At 40.7% G+C, this 14296-nt stretch overlaps 1 protein-coding gene and 1 long non-coding RNA gene across 2 annotated transcripts; one reads left to right on the forward strand and one right to left on the reverse strand.

Moving 5' to 3' along the window:
* The first annotated feature begins 67 nt into the window (after positions 1-67).
* On the forward strand, positions 68-8994 carry LOC146556804 (uncharacterized). Its single transcript, XR_014888928.1, has 2 exons — positions 68-324; positions 8864-8994. It is a non-coding gene; the product is annotated as an uncharacterized LOC146556804 (long non-coding RNA).
* dlx1a (distal-less homeobox 1a) lies at positions 2593-6595 on the reverse strand. The gene is made up of 5 exons (XM_085249231.1): positions 6250-6595; positions 5646-5714; positions 4751-5342; positions 4251-4450; positions 2593-3922 (listed from the first exon to the last, which is right to left on the reverse strand). The coding sequence occupies exons 3-5, from the start codon at positions 5058-5060 to the stop codon at positions 3671-3673; spliced, it is 762 nt and encodes a 253-aa protein (XP_085105357.1). The 5' UTR covers positions 5061-5342; positions 5646-5714; positions 6250-6595; the 3' UTR covers positions 2593-3670.
* Positions 8995-14296: the final 5302 nt, after the last annotated feature.

The following is a 14296-nucleotide window of genomic DNA, read 5'->3' on the forward strand; positions in this document are numbered from 1 at the left end:
TAATTTCCCCCAAAGATTACCAAGATCTCGAGTGCACAATGTCATCAGCGTAATGAGGAGTAAACATTTATGCTAATAATCTACATTTTTTTCCCCATCAGCTATAAAGAGGGGAAATAAAGCAGACATTTTCAGTCATATTCTGAACTCTGCTGCTATAGCTTAGACCGACACATGGGACACATTTTGTGGGATTTAAGCGCTCGTCTTGAGTCTGTGCTGAAGGACTGCTGCTGCTTCTTGCTGGTGGTGCTGATCTGCCTCCATGCTGATATCTGAAAATCCAGAGAGGGCAAGCTTGTCTCTTCAATTTCAAGCTGAAAGGTGTGTACCACATGTTTATTTCTTACATTTTAGGGGCTTCGCCGAGTGCGCAATGAGGCTCGATTTGTCCATTTCTTTCATTGCGCACAGCCTTTATTAATTTGTATTCTCATCCGTGAATGATGCTGATTCTTTGATGCCGTTTCAAAGACTAGATCCTCAAGAAGCAGGAGGGGTAAAGAAAAATATATTACACGTGGACTATTTTATCTCCAACTTCAGTGTTAAAGTGCAACCGAGGAGCTTCTTTTAGCTGAAATCTCCCATGGCTTAGAAAGCCGCTCACATGGAGAGAAGATGCAAGGAAGAGGAGACAGAGAAGTTCTTCTTTATAGTCGCTGCACTCGTTACTCTTACATTGTGCTTTGCTCATTTTGAAGCCTCTTCGCATTGACAACTCGGTGATGTACACCTGCAAGCAATTTGTCAGTCTTATACATAGGCTAAGTCTAAAGGGAACGGTGACGAAATGGCACCTCACCTATTTCACTTTTTTCCCCCTCCTATTGCAGCAGAAAATGTCTTTCAGAGCGCTATCTCTTTTGTCAACGCAGAAAGATCCTCGGTGCGAAAAAAATTGCTCATAATTACCTCAGAGATAGGAAACTGCATTAGAATAAATAAGGGCGAAATTACTGTAATTATGCTGGGTTTGATGGGCTCAGCTCGTATAATCAAGGGGAGAATACAGCGAAATAACACTGACCCTCTTGGATGTGCAGCTGCGCCTTTTCTAAGGCTAGGTAGGCAGATTTATGTTCACTGCAGCAGCAGCAGCTCTGCTTTCCTAATGGTATCGAAATATACGAAGGCCTGTTGTAAATGTGAGGCTGCACACAAAGAGCTCTACATGTTTAAGATTTGTATTAGAATAACAAAGGAGACGGCATCGAAGCAAAGCATGCCATAAAAAACAAGGCTACTACTCACGCTTACTAGTTTAACGTGTTCTACAATAATAATAATAATAATAATAATAATAATAATAATAATAATAATAATAATAATCTTGTGTTGGTTACTTTTTTGGATGTTGGCTTGAGTCAGGTTTAAACGGACTTCGCAGATGCCAGAAAATAATATTTTTAGGCCGAATTTGCTATTATAATAACATTTATTTATTCATGGAGCTGTGACAGCTGCAAGAGCGAGCACATCCGTGCATCAAAAAAATTGTTCTTTCTTTGTTTTGTTTTTTGAATTTTTTTCTTTGCAGGCACATACAAAACTCTAATTTTTGTAATATATTTTTCAATTCTTTATTTTATTTTTAATTTATGTTAATATTTATTTTTATTTTTTTACTTTAATTTAATATTAATTATTCAAATCATTATTTACTTAATTACTTATATCGTTTACTTTGATTTTTCCCCAATGCATCCAAGTGTTATTTGATTTTCTATGAATATTGCTAAAATCCAACTATAATAAATGAATTTGTTTCCTATATCACCACCGAAATGCGCGCGAAAAACAGATCTCGTTCTTCTTTTTAAAATATTATTAATATTTATTTCATTTTTTTCCCATGTAGATGGCTATTTCTAACCACAGCCTTCGGCCGTGTTAAACAAACAAGAAGGCCTTTGAACTTTTCACTCTCACTGATCTCCATCTGATCCGCCCTTTGCCAGACTTTTTTTTTTCTTGTTGCAGCACCTGCCTCTTGAGCAATTATTCACTTAACACACCCAATTGATCTCTCTCATGACGAAAAAGTGAAAAAGTGAGGATCGTTAAAGAGTAGAACAGAAAGGAGGTTATCTTTAAGAAAGGGCTGAAAGGCGATTTTGCTGAATGACACAGTGGTGGTTAAATCATATATATATATATATATATATATATATATATATATATATATATATATATATATACACACACACACACTGCAGAGACTAGGCCTCGTAACAACACTGTCTTGATGCATTTTTACATGCGAGGCCAGATTTCTAATTCTGAGCTTGACTCCAGAGGTCTGACAACATCTGCAGCCAGCGAGCAGCAGCACAAACACATGCAGGCTAAACGCTAGACATGACCATAAATCTAAACGAGGACCCTTTTGCAGTTAATTCAAACGCGCTCACATGGTGTCTGCTACAATAGCCAACATGATACTCCTTTGTGTCAGCTCGCATTAAACCTGCACCACGCTGAAGCCTTTCTTTTCAGGGGCCAGGGTGGGTAGAGGAGGATGGAGGGGTGGTGGTGATGGCGGTATGGTGGAGGAAGAGGTGGGGTGAATCAGACACCGTTCTTGACATAATTTAAATCATATTTTACTGCTTTTGAAACTTTGCACATTATGTACATAAACTTCAGAAACAGATAAATAAATTAAGGTGATCAATACAAAACTAAATATTTCCTATGTTGACTAAACACATTTCGACGAGTAAGCTACACAAAGCCTAAACCCTGTTTCACAGCGTATCCAGTATACAGCACAAAAAAAGGAACAGAAAAAAAGAAAATTATGTACAAAATACAGTGACAAATGAGCTGCTCACCCTCAGGACAATTTTTTTTCTAAAGCAGCAAATCGTCAGGCCTTTTACATTTTTCACATAACATCGGGGCACGGCATAGAAAAGCTTTGCTTGCGTTAGTGCAGCATTAACAACACAGTGTTGTCATTTCAAACACGCTTACAAACTGAACACAGACTGACCTCAAACAGAAAAAACTAGCCCGAATAATTTAACTTAAATAACAAACACGTAGAAACAACATAGTAGCATCTCGAGGCTCTGCGCACAGCACCCTGTGCTCTGCGGTTGAATGCGCTGTGAGTGGAGCGGCTTGATGGCTACCGCTGGAATTTATCGTTAATTATTTGGTTAGAGAAACTCTGCTGTGGCCTAAGTGGCCCTTTTAACTGTCGATGAATGCAAATTGACTCATCACCTTGGGCCCCGACAATCTGGCGTAAACAAACACGTGTTTTCTAATAAACATGTAGCCTACAGCTCAACAACCGAAGTGTTCACACAAATATGAGTTTGAAAACAAACAGAAACCGACATTTGGAAAAAAAACAAAAAAAAACAACAAACAAAAGCAGCCAAAAAAAAACAAATGATCCTTTTGTCTGCGATTTCCGCTGTCAGGGACGGTCACGGACTGGTTGCCCTCTGGCGCATTGTGCGCCTTTTCACTCTGTCTGACCTCTTCTCTTCTTCTGTATCTCTGCTCGCCGTCTTCGGTATGAGGAGGCCTCTGTGTCAGCTGGCGGGATGCGGCAGCAAACTCCGGGAATCTTGTTGTTTGTTGTGCATTGTCAATGCTGAGCCGCGCTCAGCGGCTGCTGGGCCTTTCACCATCCTGATGCTGAGCTCTCTGCTCACATGAGCTGTGACTGTTGCATAGACTCTTGGTGTGTGGTTGGATACCATGAGGTGTAGCTGGGAATGTAAGATCCGGTCGTGCCCATTGAAGTCTTCACGGTGGTCGGCGAGCTCCAGACAGGTGCCACCGAGGGAGAACCACTGGAAAGTCCACGGCCGGTGGCCAAAGCGTTGCTGTCGATCGTACCACCGCCTTGCTTCATCAGCTTCTTGAATTTGGATCTTTTATTCTGAAACCAAATTTTTACCTGCAGATATATATATTTTTTTTAAAGAGAGACATTAAAATATATGTAAATATATATAACCATTTTACGCGGTTTTACGCACGTGAAAAGTGAAAAGCAAAACATGATAATAAAAAATATAAATTATCTTTATTAATAAACAACACTAAATAAATTATAGTCTATAATAATAATAATAATAATAATAATAATAATAATAATAATAATATAAGAAGAAGAAGAAGAAGAATGTATGCTGTGAGAGATAAAAAAAACATTTAAAAATGTGCAGAAATGCGTCGTTGGCGCAGCTGCGCAGTGAAGCTATGTGTGTGCGGATCACACTCGCCTGTGTCTGGGTGAGACCCAGCGACGCTGCGAGCTCAGCTCTCTCCGGTAGCGCCAAATACTGAGTCTGTTGAAATCTCCTGTTCAGGGCTTGAAGTTGTAAACTCGAATATATAGTCCTTGGTTTTCTAATCTTTTTCCCTTTGCCGTTGAAGCGCACCTCTCCGCCTTCCACCACTGTGTTTTTCTCTGTTTCTGGCGCTGGCAGAGACACAGAAGAAAGCAAAGAAGAAGAAGAAGCAGAGAAGGGGAGAAAAATGAGGAGACAGTTGTAGCAAAGAGTGCTGCACAGCAATGAATACTGCAGCGCAAGTTTTACAGGCTGTACTTTAGGTATAATTACCCTTAATTGCATACATTGTTTATAGCCTTACGCAATAAATAATTACCAAGCCTAATTCCACATCTGGGTCGTCTTTTTTGCCTACACCGTCTAGTGGAAAGCCGTACCAGCACAGAAAGTTGATATTTAGGATCCAGAGCACTCTGTGGCACACTTACCTGCATCTTCTAATCGTGTCTGCGTGAGTCCCGAGCTGTTTTGGTAAGTCTGTACTGTGCTGAGATATGGACTGGTGGAATGGCTGCCGACGGAATTTACGTATGGATAACCCAAGGATCTGGGGAACGACGAGGCTGGACTGTAGCTGTCGTGCTGTGTGTGACCTGCAGAATGTAAACAGTGCATGGGATAGTGTCCGTGAGACATGGAGGAAGGCGACATTTGTTGACTCGGGGGTCCAAACTCCATGAAAACGGTTTTTCCTGAGGCAGGGCTATTAAGACTTTCTGGAATCGTAGTCATTGTCATCTCTTCTGGCGGTTCCCCTTGTCTCGCTTTTGTTGTTTTCCTTCTATGATCTCAGTGAAGGACGGATCCCAATTTAAGCCGAACAGATTTTTTCTCTTTCCATTCATAAGAAAATGTAGTTTGTGCCCGTGAAAAGTCCTAGGAATGATGCTGTGGACCAAGACAAACTCGCTCAAAGGTTTGAATCTCGGACTCATGAATATTCATCAAGACTGTCGCTGATTGGTCCACTCTCTCCAAGAGGGAAGCCGATTGGTGACGCTGAGGCTAGGTCCGAAGAACCTGATAAAGTCAAGGAAAACCGCAAAACCTCAGATTTCCTCCTGACATGTCAAGATTCACCATAATAACATGATTATTATTTGTAGTAGTGATACTGCTACTGCAAAAAAAAAAAAAGGCCAATAAACTTAAATATTCGGCTGCTCTTTCTGCATTAAAGCCTTTTTTTCTTAAGATGATGATCACAGCTCCCAATGCTGCATCAGGAGTGAACGCGTATTAGCATAACACTAGCGTTCAATTTTCATAAGTAGGCCTGTAATTAGTCATGTATTTAACACTTAGTGCAACTTGAGGTCTCACCTGGCAGCAGAAGGACTGAAACAGCAAAGTCTGCAATGATGTGAAATGAGAAGCTTCTCTGTCTGAGGCCTGATGATGACAAGAATAATACCAACTAAAACAACAACAACAACAACACAGCATCACAGCATATTACGGCAAATGTAGCAGAGCAATCCCTTTAAATTAAACCCGGGGATACTGCTTGTATTTAAACTACAGTTTCCAAATTTAGTCTTGCAAATTTAGGCAAACTTGCGGTTTTATTTTTGCGCATCTTTTTTTTTCTTTTTCTTTTTTCCCTGTTTTTTAGGCCGGATGGACACGTTTTCTAGTCGCATTTAAATGCTTTCCAAACATCTTTACGCACCCTTTTTGCCGCAGTCAATTTACTGATCACAGTTTAGTTAAACACCGCCACCTTTGATTATTATGAATCTAAGTGAGGATGGGGTGCGGCCAGCCTCCCACAGCCTAACAAGAATAATTGTCGTTTGATTTAATTGAACTTACTACTGAAAAGACTGGAGGCAATTTCCCTCAGCGGCAGATTTAGAACAAAATTCAAATTGGTACAGGAGCTGCAATTTAAAATATAGATACACATACATATCTGTTCACTTACTCAATTTTTTTTAAGTCATGAAAAAAAGCAAATAAATCCGCATCATCCGGGGTCAGGGAGCCTCCGCGGGATGCACTTGAAAGAAGAAGAAAGTATCCAGCAGCAGCAGCAGCTCTTCATTTTATTAGGCTTCATTTGTAGGCTGCTTCTCTTCTGGTGTCTGCGCAGAGCAGAAACACAGCCTGGCTGCTCCATCCGTAGTCCCTCCATCTCCACCTGAATAACAAATTAAAGGCAGTTAAATTCCGTCACTGTGATTATCAGTATAATTACATAATTGAACTCATAGCAGAACTAGCAAGTTGCAAAATGTGTTATCAAAATGCAGGCGCTGACATCACGGCGCGTGTGCCACAATGTGCCAGGCGGCTGCGGATGCCTGAATTTAAAGATTTCTGTGAAATATTAGGCTATAACGAAAGCTGGTCCCTTGTCCCCCCTAAAATAGGCCAATTTGAAGTGATTTCTCTGGAATTACTTTCGAAAAATGCTTCAAGATTTCCTCTATCAACAACGACAATGATAATGGTAGTACAACCAATAATTATCATCTTCCAGAACAGAGGACAGATTTTTATGGGTACTTGGTGGGTGCGACTGATAACTGTCATTATTTTCCCACGATTATAGTATCTACAGACAGCTGTGAAGCAAAACCATTAACAGAATAGAGGCAGAATTTGCAGAAAAATGTAAAATAACACCCTAATAATAGCAATAATAATGAGAGATTTTTATGTCATTTGGAGACGAGGAGAAAAACATCCTGCATAAATTATATTCATCCCATTGATCCTTCTTGCAGAATCAAACATTTACAAACTTAATTTGACAACTATTTATTTCCTATTTAAGGGGGATTTTTTTCTCTCTCTCTCTCTTTTTCAAGCCATCCTCGGTGTGGCTCGGACGAGGCAGGCGCGGTGATAATATTACCGCTTTCATTAATAATTTGACTCCTGCGCACGCCGGCAGGAGGGCAGCGCAGGCCACAGCGGTCCTTCCTGCAGCGGGGCAGCACGGCTCTAACTAGCCACACTAAAAATAAAGTCCTCCATGCATGGATGGAGCGCGGAGGCAGGACTCATTAGGAGTGAGTAGCTCTGTGGCTGAGGGTGTTTTAACACCTGCTGCTCTTCACCTGAGGGTTAGTGCAGAGGTGGAGAGACAGAAAGAGAGAGGGGGGCTGCTGCTGCTGCTTGTGGTGGTGATGGTGGTGGTGGTGGGGTAAACGGGCCAAGATGTCACAGACTTCATTTCAGTCCGGTGATAGAAAGCCCTCCTCAACTGCCATACCAACCCACATTTTAACAGCCGCCAAATATTACCCCGACCGCGGTGCGCTGGTAAACTGTGCATCCATGCTGTGTGGAGGCTCAGCTCCCTGTGCACCCTGCAGGCTCTGCATGGGAGTGATGATTAATTACCAACACTGGAGGTGCAGGGAAATTTAAATCCTTTTTTTTTTTTAAATAAAATAAAATCGCAATTCCTCTTCCTTAAACTGCAAAAGATCAAATATGCCTATTAGGATATGTATATTTCCCCCTCCTTCTGATTTTAGAATTTCTGAGAATATTGAATTATTTCCGAAGTGTGCAAATCCTTCTTTTTTTTTTTTTATTGCTATTATTATTATTTACTAAATGGTTATAGGGCACAGATATCTCAAACAGCACTAACCATATAACTGATGTAAAATCTTATTATTATTAATAATAATAAAGATGAATACAGCAGGCCTCAGCACATCATCAAATCCAAATGCAATTCGGTGAGTGAGCTGCAGCAGAAATGTCAAACTATACGAAGGTTGCATTTCACGTTTTTAAAGGCAGCGGATCAGACAAGTGAAATTGCCTTTTGTCCTGCTTCTTCTCTGGCGTTGCTTCGCGCTGCCATCCTGTAATTTGCAGCCTCAATGAACGAAAACTAGATGCACTACAATTAACTCGATTCAATGTCTATTTTCATGTTCAATGCGGCATCAAAGTGCGAATTGATTTTGTTTACCGAGTTACGTGTAAACAAAAAAAAAAAAACAACAAAAAATGAATCATAGTATCTGAGAGGCAAGATTGTCGCATTGGTTAATTTATTGCATTATCATAGGGGTCAAGAGGGAGAAGATGAAATCATGTTGGGTTTTATTTGACTGTTTATATAAAACAGAGAAGGACGCAGAATTTATTTTGGACAGCTGAACTCAAATTAGTTTGGTGTCAGTTTTTTTCCCTCAGAATATGTTTTAATAGCAAATGGTGCATTTCTGTGTGATAATCGGAGTTGACAGTATATTTTATCAGCTCATCATTTATGTTGTGTGAAATGAAAATTTTTTAAATATATTTAGAGTTTTTCATTTTCATTTTCTTCCTGTATAAATGTGACTTTTTTCATTCAATTTCACATCCTAATTAAAACATGCTTGTGTTCCTCATTTGATTTTAATTGACAGTTTATAAGCAGGACAAAGTTAACTTTGCACTTTGTCATATTTTAATAGCAAACTAAAATGTTTTTTTCTCTCTCCTTGTTTAAACAATTAAACAATTTAAAAAATGAAACTAAGAAATTGTTCGGGATAACAATCATTATTTTTGTTTGTTTTCAGGCTTTGGTGACCTCATGAGCTCCTGCTTCTCATCACTTTGGGAGGAACTGGACAATCTGGACTTGTTGCTCCGGAAGTGACTGACACTCTTATAAGTGCTGAAGCCTGGAGGCAATAAATCAAATTGAAAATATATATATTTATATATTTGCTTGTTTTTAAAATATCCTTTCTTGATTTTCACACCTGTGGAAAAACATGATGTCCAAGTCTTTCATATCCAGCAGGGCCTCCCTAATATACCTCTAATATGCTGGCTGACTGACTTAAGGTGGCTCATTGCAGAGCTGAAAAGTCACATTTCAAACTCCTTTTTTTCTTTCCATCTTAGTGCTCAGAGCAGCTCTTTCTTCAGAAAGCTGGGGGTCACGGCGTGGAAAGGCTCCTAGTGAACTGGTAGAAATGCTGTCCCCATTACAGCAGCAGCAGGGGTCAGGCCATGGCAGCAAGCATCCAACCTGACCAAAATTGGCTGCAAAATGACCAATTACCTGAGGGAAGGCTGGGGAGAGAGAGGACTTGGAAAAATATGACTTTTACTTAATTCAGCTAAACTGTAAAAGAAACTAGTGTCAGGCGGATGCTTCATACTTGTGGACATATTGCAGAGTCCCACTTGTTAAGCTCCACTTTCACGTTAACAAATTAGATGGAGAAAAAAATGAGTGAAAAATTAAAGTCTTAGTCTGCGCAGTGATGCGAGAGAGATGGATGACAGGGGTAGAAATCAATAAAATGCATCCATAACGGAGAATTATTTCACCTACAGTAAAACAACGATTGATTAAACATCTTTACATGCAGGCCTTATTGAATTAATTTCCTCACAAATGGAAAACATGCAAATTCGCCAATTAAGTCATTTGCCCATGGAGAGCTGGGCTGCTTGACGTTCAGCTGCCACTGCGCCTTTAGTCTGAAACCCTTTTTAGTTTTTGTTAAGAGTTAAGTCTCCAACAAAGACAGGAAGGAGGTCAGCACTCAGCCAACACCTGAATGCGCCTCTCTTTTTTGTGCTCCCCTTGATCCCCACAGTCTGTGCCTGTCATTAGTCTTAATGATGGAAAATTGTCATGTTGATACAAGTCTTGCTCTCCCCCTCTCTTCTTTGTATAAGTAGAAGGTGGAAGCTCCATTTGTAACAAAGTTCTTTGTGACTAAAAGCCGTGGACATTGCATTTGTGCTGGGGGAGAAAAAAGGCTGTAGATGCTCTTTCCATAGCTGGGATAATTATTCCTACTGTGACCTTAATGATTCGCTCTGTTCATCCTGCATCTCATCCACGTGCCAGGCCCTCAGCAGAGCCCTGTGTCAGGGAATATGAAAAACCCATATAATGAAACCATTTTGGCTGATGGAAAAAAGGGGCTACTGAAGCTGCACTTGCTACAAAGACGGCTCAATTATATGAGTAATTGTGATAATTTTCCCTCCATTCACTGCCTTCTCTGAAAGGTAAAAAACACAGATGCTGAAAGGGAAATTACTTGGACAATATATAATCTGTGAAATGGTCACAACAGAAAAAAAAAAGATGACTGTAAGAAAGTGTAGGACTATAAATAGGTATGTTAATGCAGGGCACATAAATACACCCTCAGAAGCTCGCAGACATAAACAAACAGCTCTACACTGTGCGAGCTCATGTGAAGAGCAAAAAAAAAAGCAACAAATGACCAGTGGGGGAAAAAAAACATGATAAAAGTAGATATGCAGCTGCCAGAAAATTAAACCTCCTTCTCCTTCCTTTTGACAAATTTCAGCTCCTGAAAATGCACCCCCATAGTTGGCTATCATTTGTTGTTCTCTGACAGGAAAAGGATAATTACCTCTCTCAGAGGCAGGAGGACTGACATGCCCTTTAGACTTTGCCATGAATGCAGAAGCTTGATAGAAAGCTTGAGGAATAATTTTACCTTTGGCTTTTCCTTTATGTTCGAGAGCATGTTTTATTCCGAAGAACTTGGAGATGGCAGTATTGTAGAGTGCATTAAACCATGAGTGTTCCTACTGTAAATATGACATCCTGGTGTCTATCAACGTCTCCATTCGGGAGGAAAAAAAAAAACTCTGAAATGCATTAAAATTTCAATTTCATCTCGCTGCGAGACAGACGAGATAGTGAGATATGCATTACTTTTTCCTTTCGCAGTGGGTGTTGGATTAAACATTTCTCCTTCCTTGGTGGGTGAAAAATATATAAAAGCATTTTTTTCTGTCAGGCAGAAACGTGGCTGTAAATCCAACTTCTGTGGAGACCTAAATGCATTGTGTTCTCAGAAGCAGCCCGCCTATGTAGATCTCCATTAAAGGAAACATTACATTAACACTTGCTGTTGTGTTTGAGGGAAACAGCAGATGAAGAAGTAGTCAGATATCCACACTAATTGTTTTTAACTCTCAGCCAGCTGATTCTTGTGAATTGTTTCATTATGGACACCATCATTTCCCCCCTCCTTAAAAGAAAAAGTCCATTTTTTTTCCCAGGTAAACCTCCCGCATGTGCATCCACTGACCCCTCGGGCCCTGCAATCTAGAATAAATCTTTCCAGACAAGCTGAGCAACATTACAGCCTTGCAGCTCAAACACTTGTATCGCACTCAAATGATGAGTCTCTGTCACACACCATGTCATCAGTTTCACCCCCAACCCCCCAATAACTTCCGTCCCATTGAGCAGTGTTGTGTGTTACGGGGCCAAGACAGCCAGAGACCCCCCGGTCTTACTTGATTGTGCCTCCAGTAACACAGAAAAGCAGCTAGGTCCCGGCACAAGCCTATACTCAGCTTCATTTTTGTGTAACACACAAATACACGCACACACGCTCTCTCCATAAACCACCAATCTCAGTTCGCTGCACCCCACTGTGAACTTCCTGACAGCCTCCAGAAATGTTTTCAAGTTGTCAAATCTCTACGGTAATAGTCTGGGAGCAGAGAAAACAACAAAACAATAATCATGTGATCAGATATTTAGGTTATGTAAGGACCGTAAGAGCCTGTTTGGGTTGCATCTCTCGGGCTCTTTCATTTGCTGTTTTCACTTTGTTTCACATGGAAAGCTGGTGAGGTATTTAAACAGTTTGGACTCCTTGGCACTGAACCAAATTGGCTTCTCAAATCACTTTACTTGCTGTTCTTTGCAGCAGCAGCAGCAGCAGCAGCAACAGCTGAGACATTTGAGCACAAATTTGTTGTTTTGCAAACAAGTTTATGCATCCTGACCGCAGCGAGGGAGCGTCTGAAAATTATTAGGCCAATTAAAAGAAAGGCTGAGGTTTAATTTCATCTGTCAGGCTACAGCACTGGTTACTATCTTGTCCATATCTCAGCTGATTTAGTTGCTATTGTAAAGGTTTTTGGTCCTTCAAGTTTAGCGAGCCATGAATATGGTTAAACTTCATACTCATTTACTAACAGAAAAAAACTAGCAGCCAAAATAACCTTCTGTTATTCTGAGATATAAAAGGCTGCTGAAACTCTCGTTTATGGAGTCTGAATAAAACATAAATAATCTGCTGTAACAGCAGTGCACTGTGGCTCTGGCTACAACCTCAAAAGTCCAGCTATAGGACTTTTGTTCAATGTGCTGTAGTTGCTTTTTTGCTTAAAGCCCTGTGAAGCTGCTGTACTTATTTGGTATACATATATGTATGAATGGAAAACTAGCTCCACTTCAGCTGATAAAACCGTGCAGTTAAACACAAAATACATGCAAAAATGTGATTTAGGGACTGTGTGAAAATTATTGGGGTCTGCAGCCAATTATAGCTGGAGAATATGACACCATCACAACTCACTTTGGCTGTAATAACTAAAAGTGCACACTGGGTATGAGACAGTGTGTCCTAATTTCACATACATAATCAGAAATCCATACTCCTATACTGGTATCCTAGTTTAGCTTTCGGATGATTTTATTCAGGTGGGAATAAACCAACAAAAGTTTGAATAGAAAGTTTAAACTTTTGCAAAATGGGAAACGCATAACCCTCGCCAATATGTGATCCCTTTCATCTCTTAATTTTCCCCACCGGCTCTTACCCTTACATTTTTGGAGAAAAAAAATATTCTCCCAGCAGCGGCAGCAAGAAAACTCCAATCATCCTCATGTGATTCATAGATAAAGGCATAAATGTAGGGTCTATACTACTGCTCCCACTGACCCTCGGACACAGGTGGTCTGATTTTGTACTTCATAACCAGCAGTCTGATATAAACCAGTCTGACCTACAGCTGTACCTCACAGATATTACTAACCAGGGACAGAGAGCCTCGTCTTCCAATTACAGGCTGAGCTTCAGGCTGTGGTGCAGCCTGAAGCTCAGCCATCTATGGAGAAAGCTAAGACAAGGCTGTCAGAGACTTTAATAAATGTAGGGAACACTGCATGGGAAAAGTGTTGCTGTCTCAATAGAGTGACACAGACAAGCCAAGGCTGTCAATGGAGCCCCTAATGACAGAGTAAGATAATGACAGACCCCAGTTAGAATCAGCAGGAAGAGGAAGATCAATCTGCAGCCAGAGAGGGAGGGATGGAAGGAGGGGGACAAAACTGTGGGCTCTTTCTTTTCTATTTTCTCACTTTTAGCTCATCTCATACATATCTTTCTGCTGCAGCTGGCTCGCATCATGGCGGGGCAGCTCTGCATTAAGCGCACAGTGGATCAATAGCCATTACAACTCCCTCACAGCCTGACACATCGCAGGGCCACAGTTGACATTTCACTCAGGGCTGCATTGATCCCCAGTGCACAATATTCCAGCCCCCAGTTAGTAGCCGAGCCTGGGGTCTGGCTGGAATTGAAAAGTGAGGGAGGGGGGTGTAAACCGGCAGAGGGGTGGCTAACCAGCTGCCCGTGCTACAAGTAAACAGCACACCCCTTGATGCATTCCTCGTTTTCAATCTTCTGGTTTTCCTGCCACCACTGGCAATCCGAGAGGCTGTATCAGAGGATCAAAGCTTGACCTATGTGAATTATTTATACATGCGCCAGATCAGTGTATACAGCCATGCTGACATGGTCGTTGATAGCATCTTAGCTTTCTGCTGACCAGTGGAAAGGCAAGGGAAAAAAGAAGGGAAAAACCCCTAAAATAAGCATTTGGTGCAATTAAAAAGTGGGAGTTTCCAAGAAAGCTTATTCAAAATAAACACGAAAATAGCAGACAACACAAAATTAGACACAATTTGAGTTAATTTCTTTTTAATTGCCTTCTGAGGCCCAAGATGATATCTCTGTGGTTAGTTTAACAAAACGCTGAATTAATATTCGGGCAGTAGCCACAAAATGTTCCTGCTAGGAGCTTGTACAGTACCAACTCAAGCTACGTACATGCAATACTTCCAATAGGACACTCTCTTTCAGCACAAACCCATGTAGTCTGGATTGTTTGCATCACACGTGGTGGAATAATAATCACCTTTTTTC

This window comes from Mchenga conophoros, linkage group LG16, assembly GCF_057382185.1.
Source record: "Mchenga conophoros isolate Kocher_MC1m ecotype Shallow Benthic linkage group LG16, M_conophoros_male_GT1.1, whole genome shotgun sequence".
NCBI lineage: Eukaryota > Metazoa > Chordata > Actinopteri > Cichliformes > Cichlidae > Mchenga > Mchenga conophoros.

Coding starts and splice junctions, on each gene's coding strand:
- dlx1a (XM_085249231.1), bottom strand. CDS start 5,060: ATGACAATGACTACGATTCCAGAAAGTCTTAATAGCCCTGCCTCAGGA. Junction 4,451..4,750: donor GACACGATTAGAAGATGCAG/GTAAGTGTGCCA, acceptor TGTCTCTGCCAG/CGCCAGAAACAGAGAAAAAC. Junction 3,923..4,250: donor TGGGTCTCACCCAGACACAG/GCGAGTGTGATC, acceptor ATATATCTGCAG/GTAAAAATTTGGTTTCAGAA.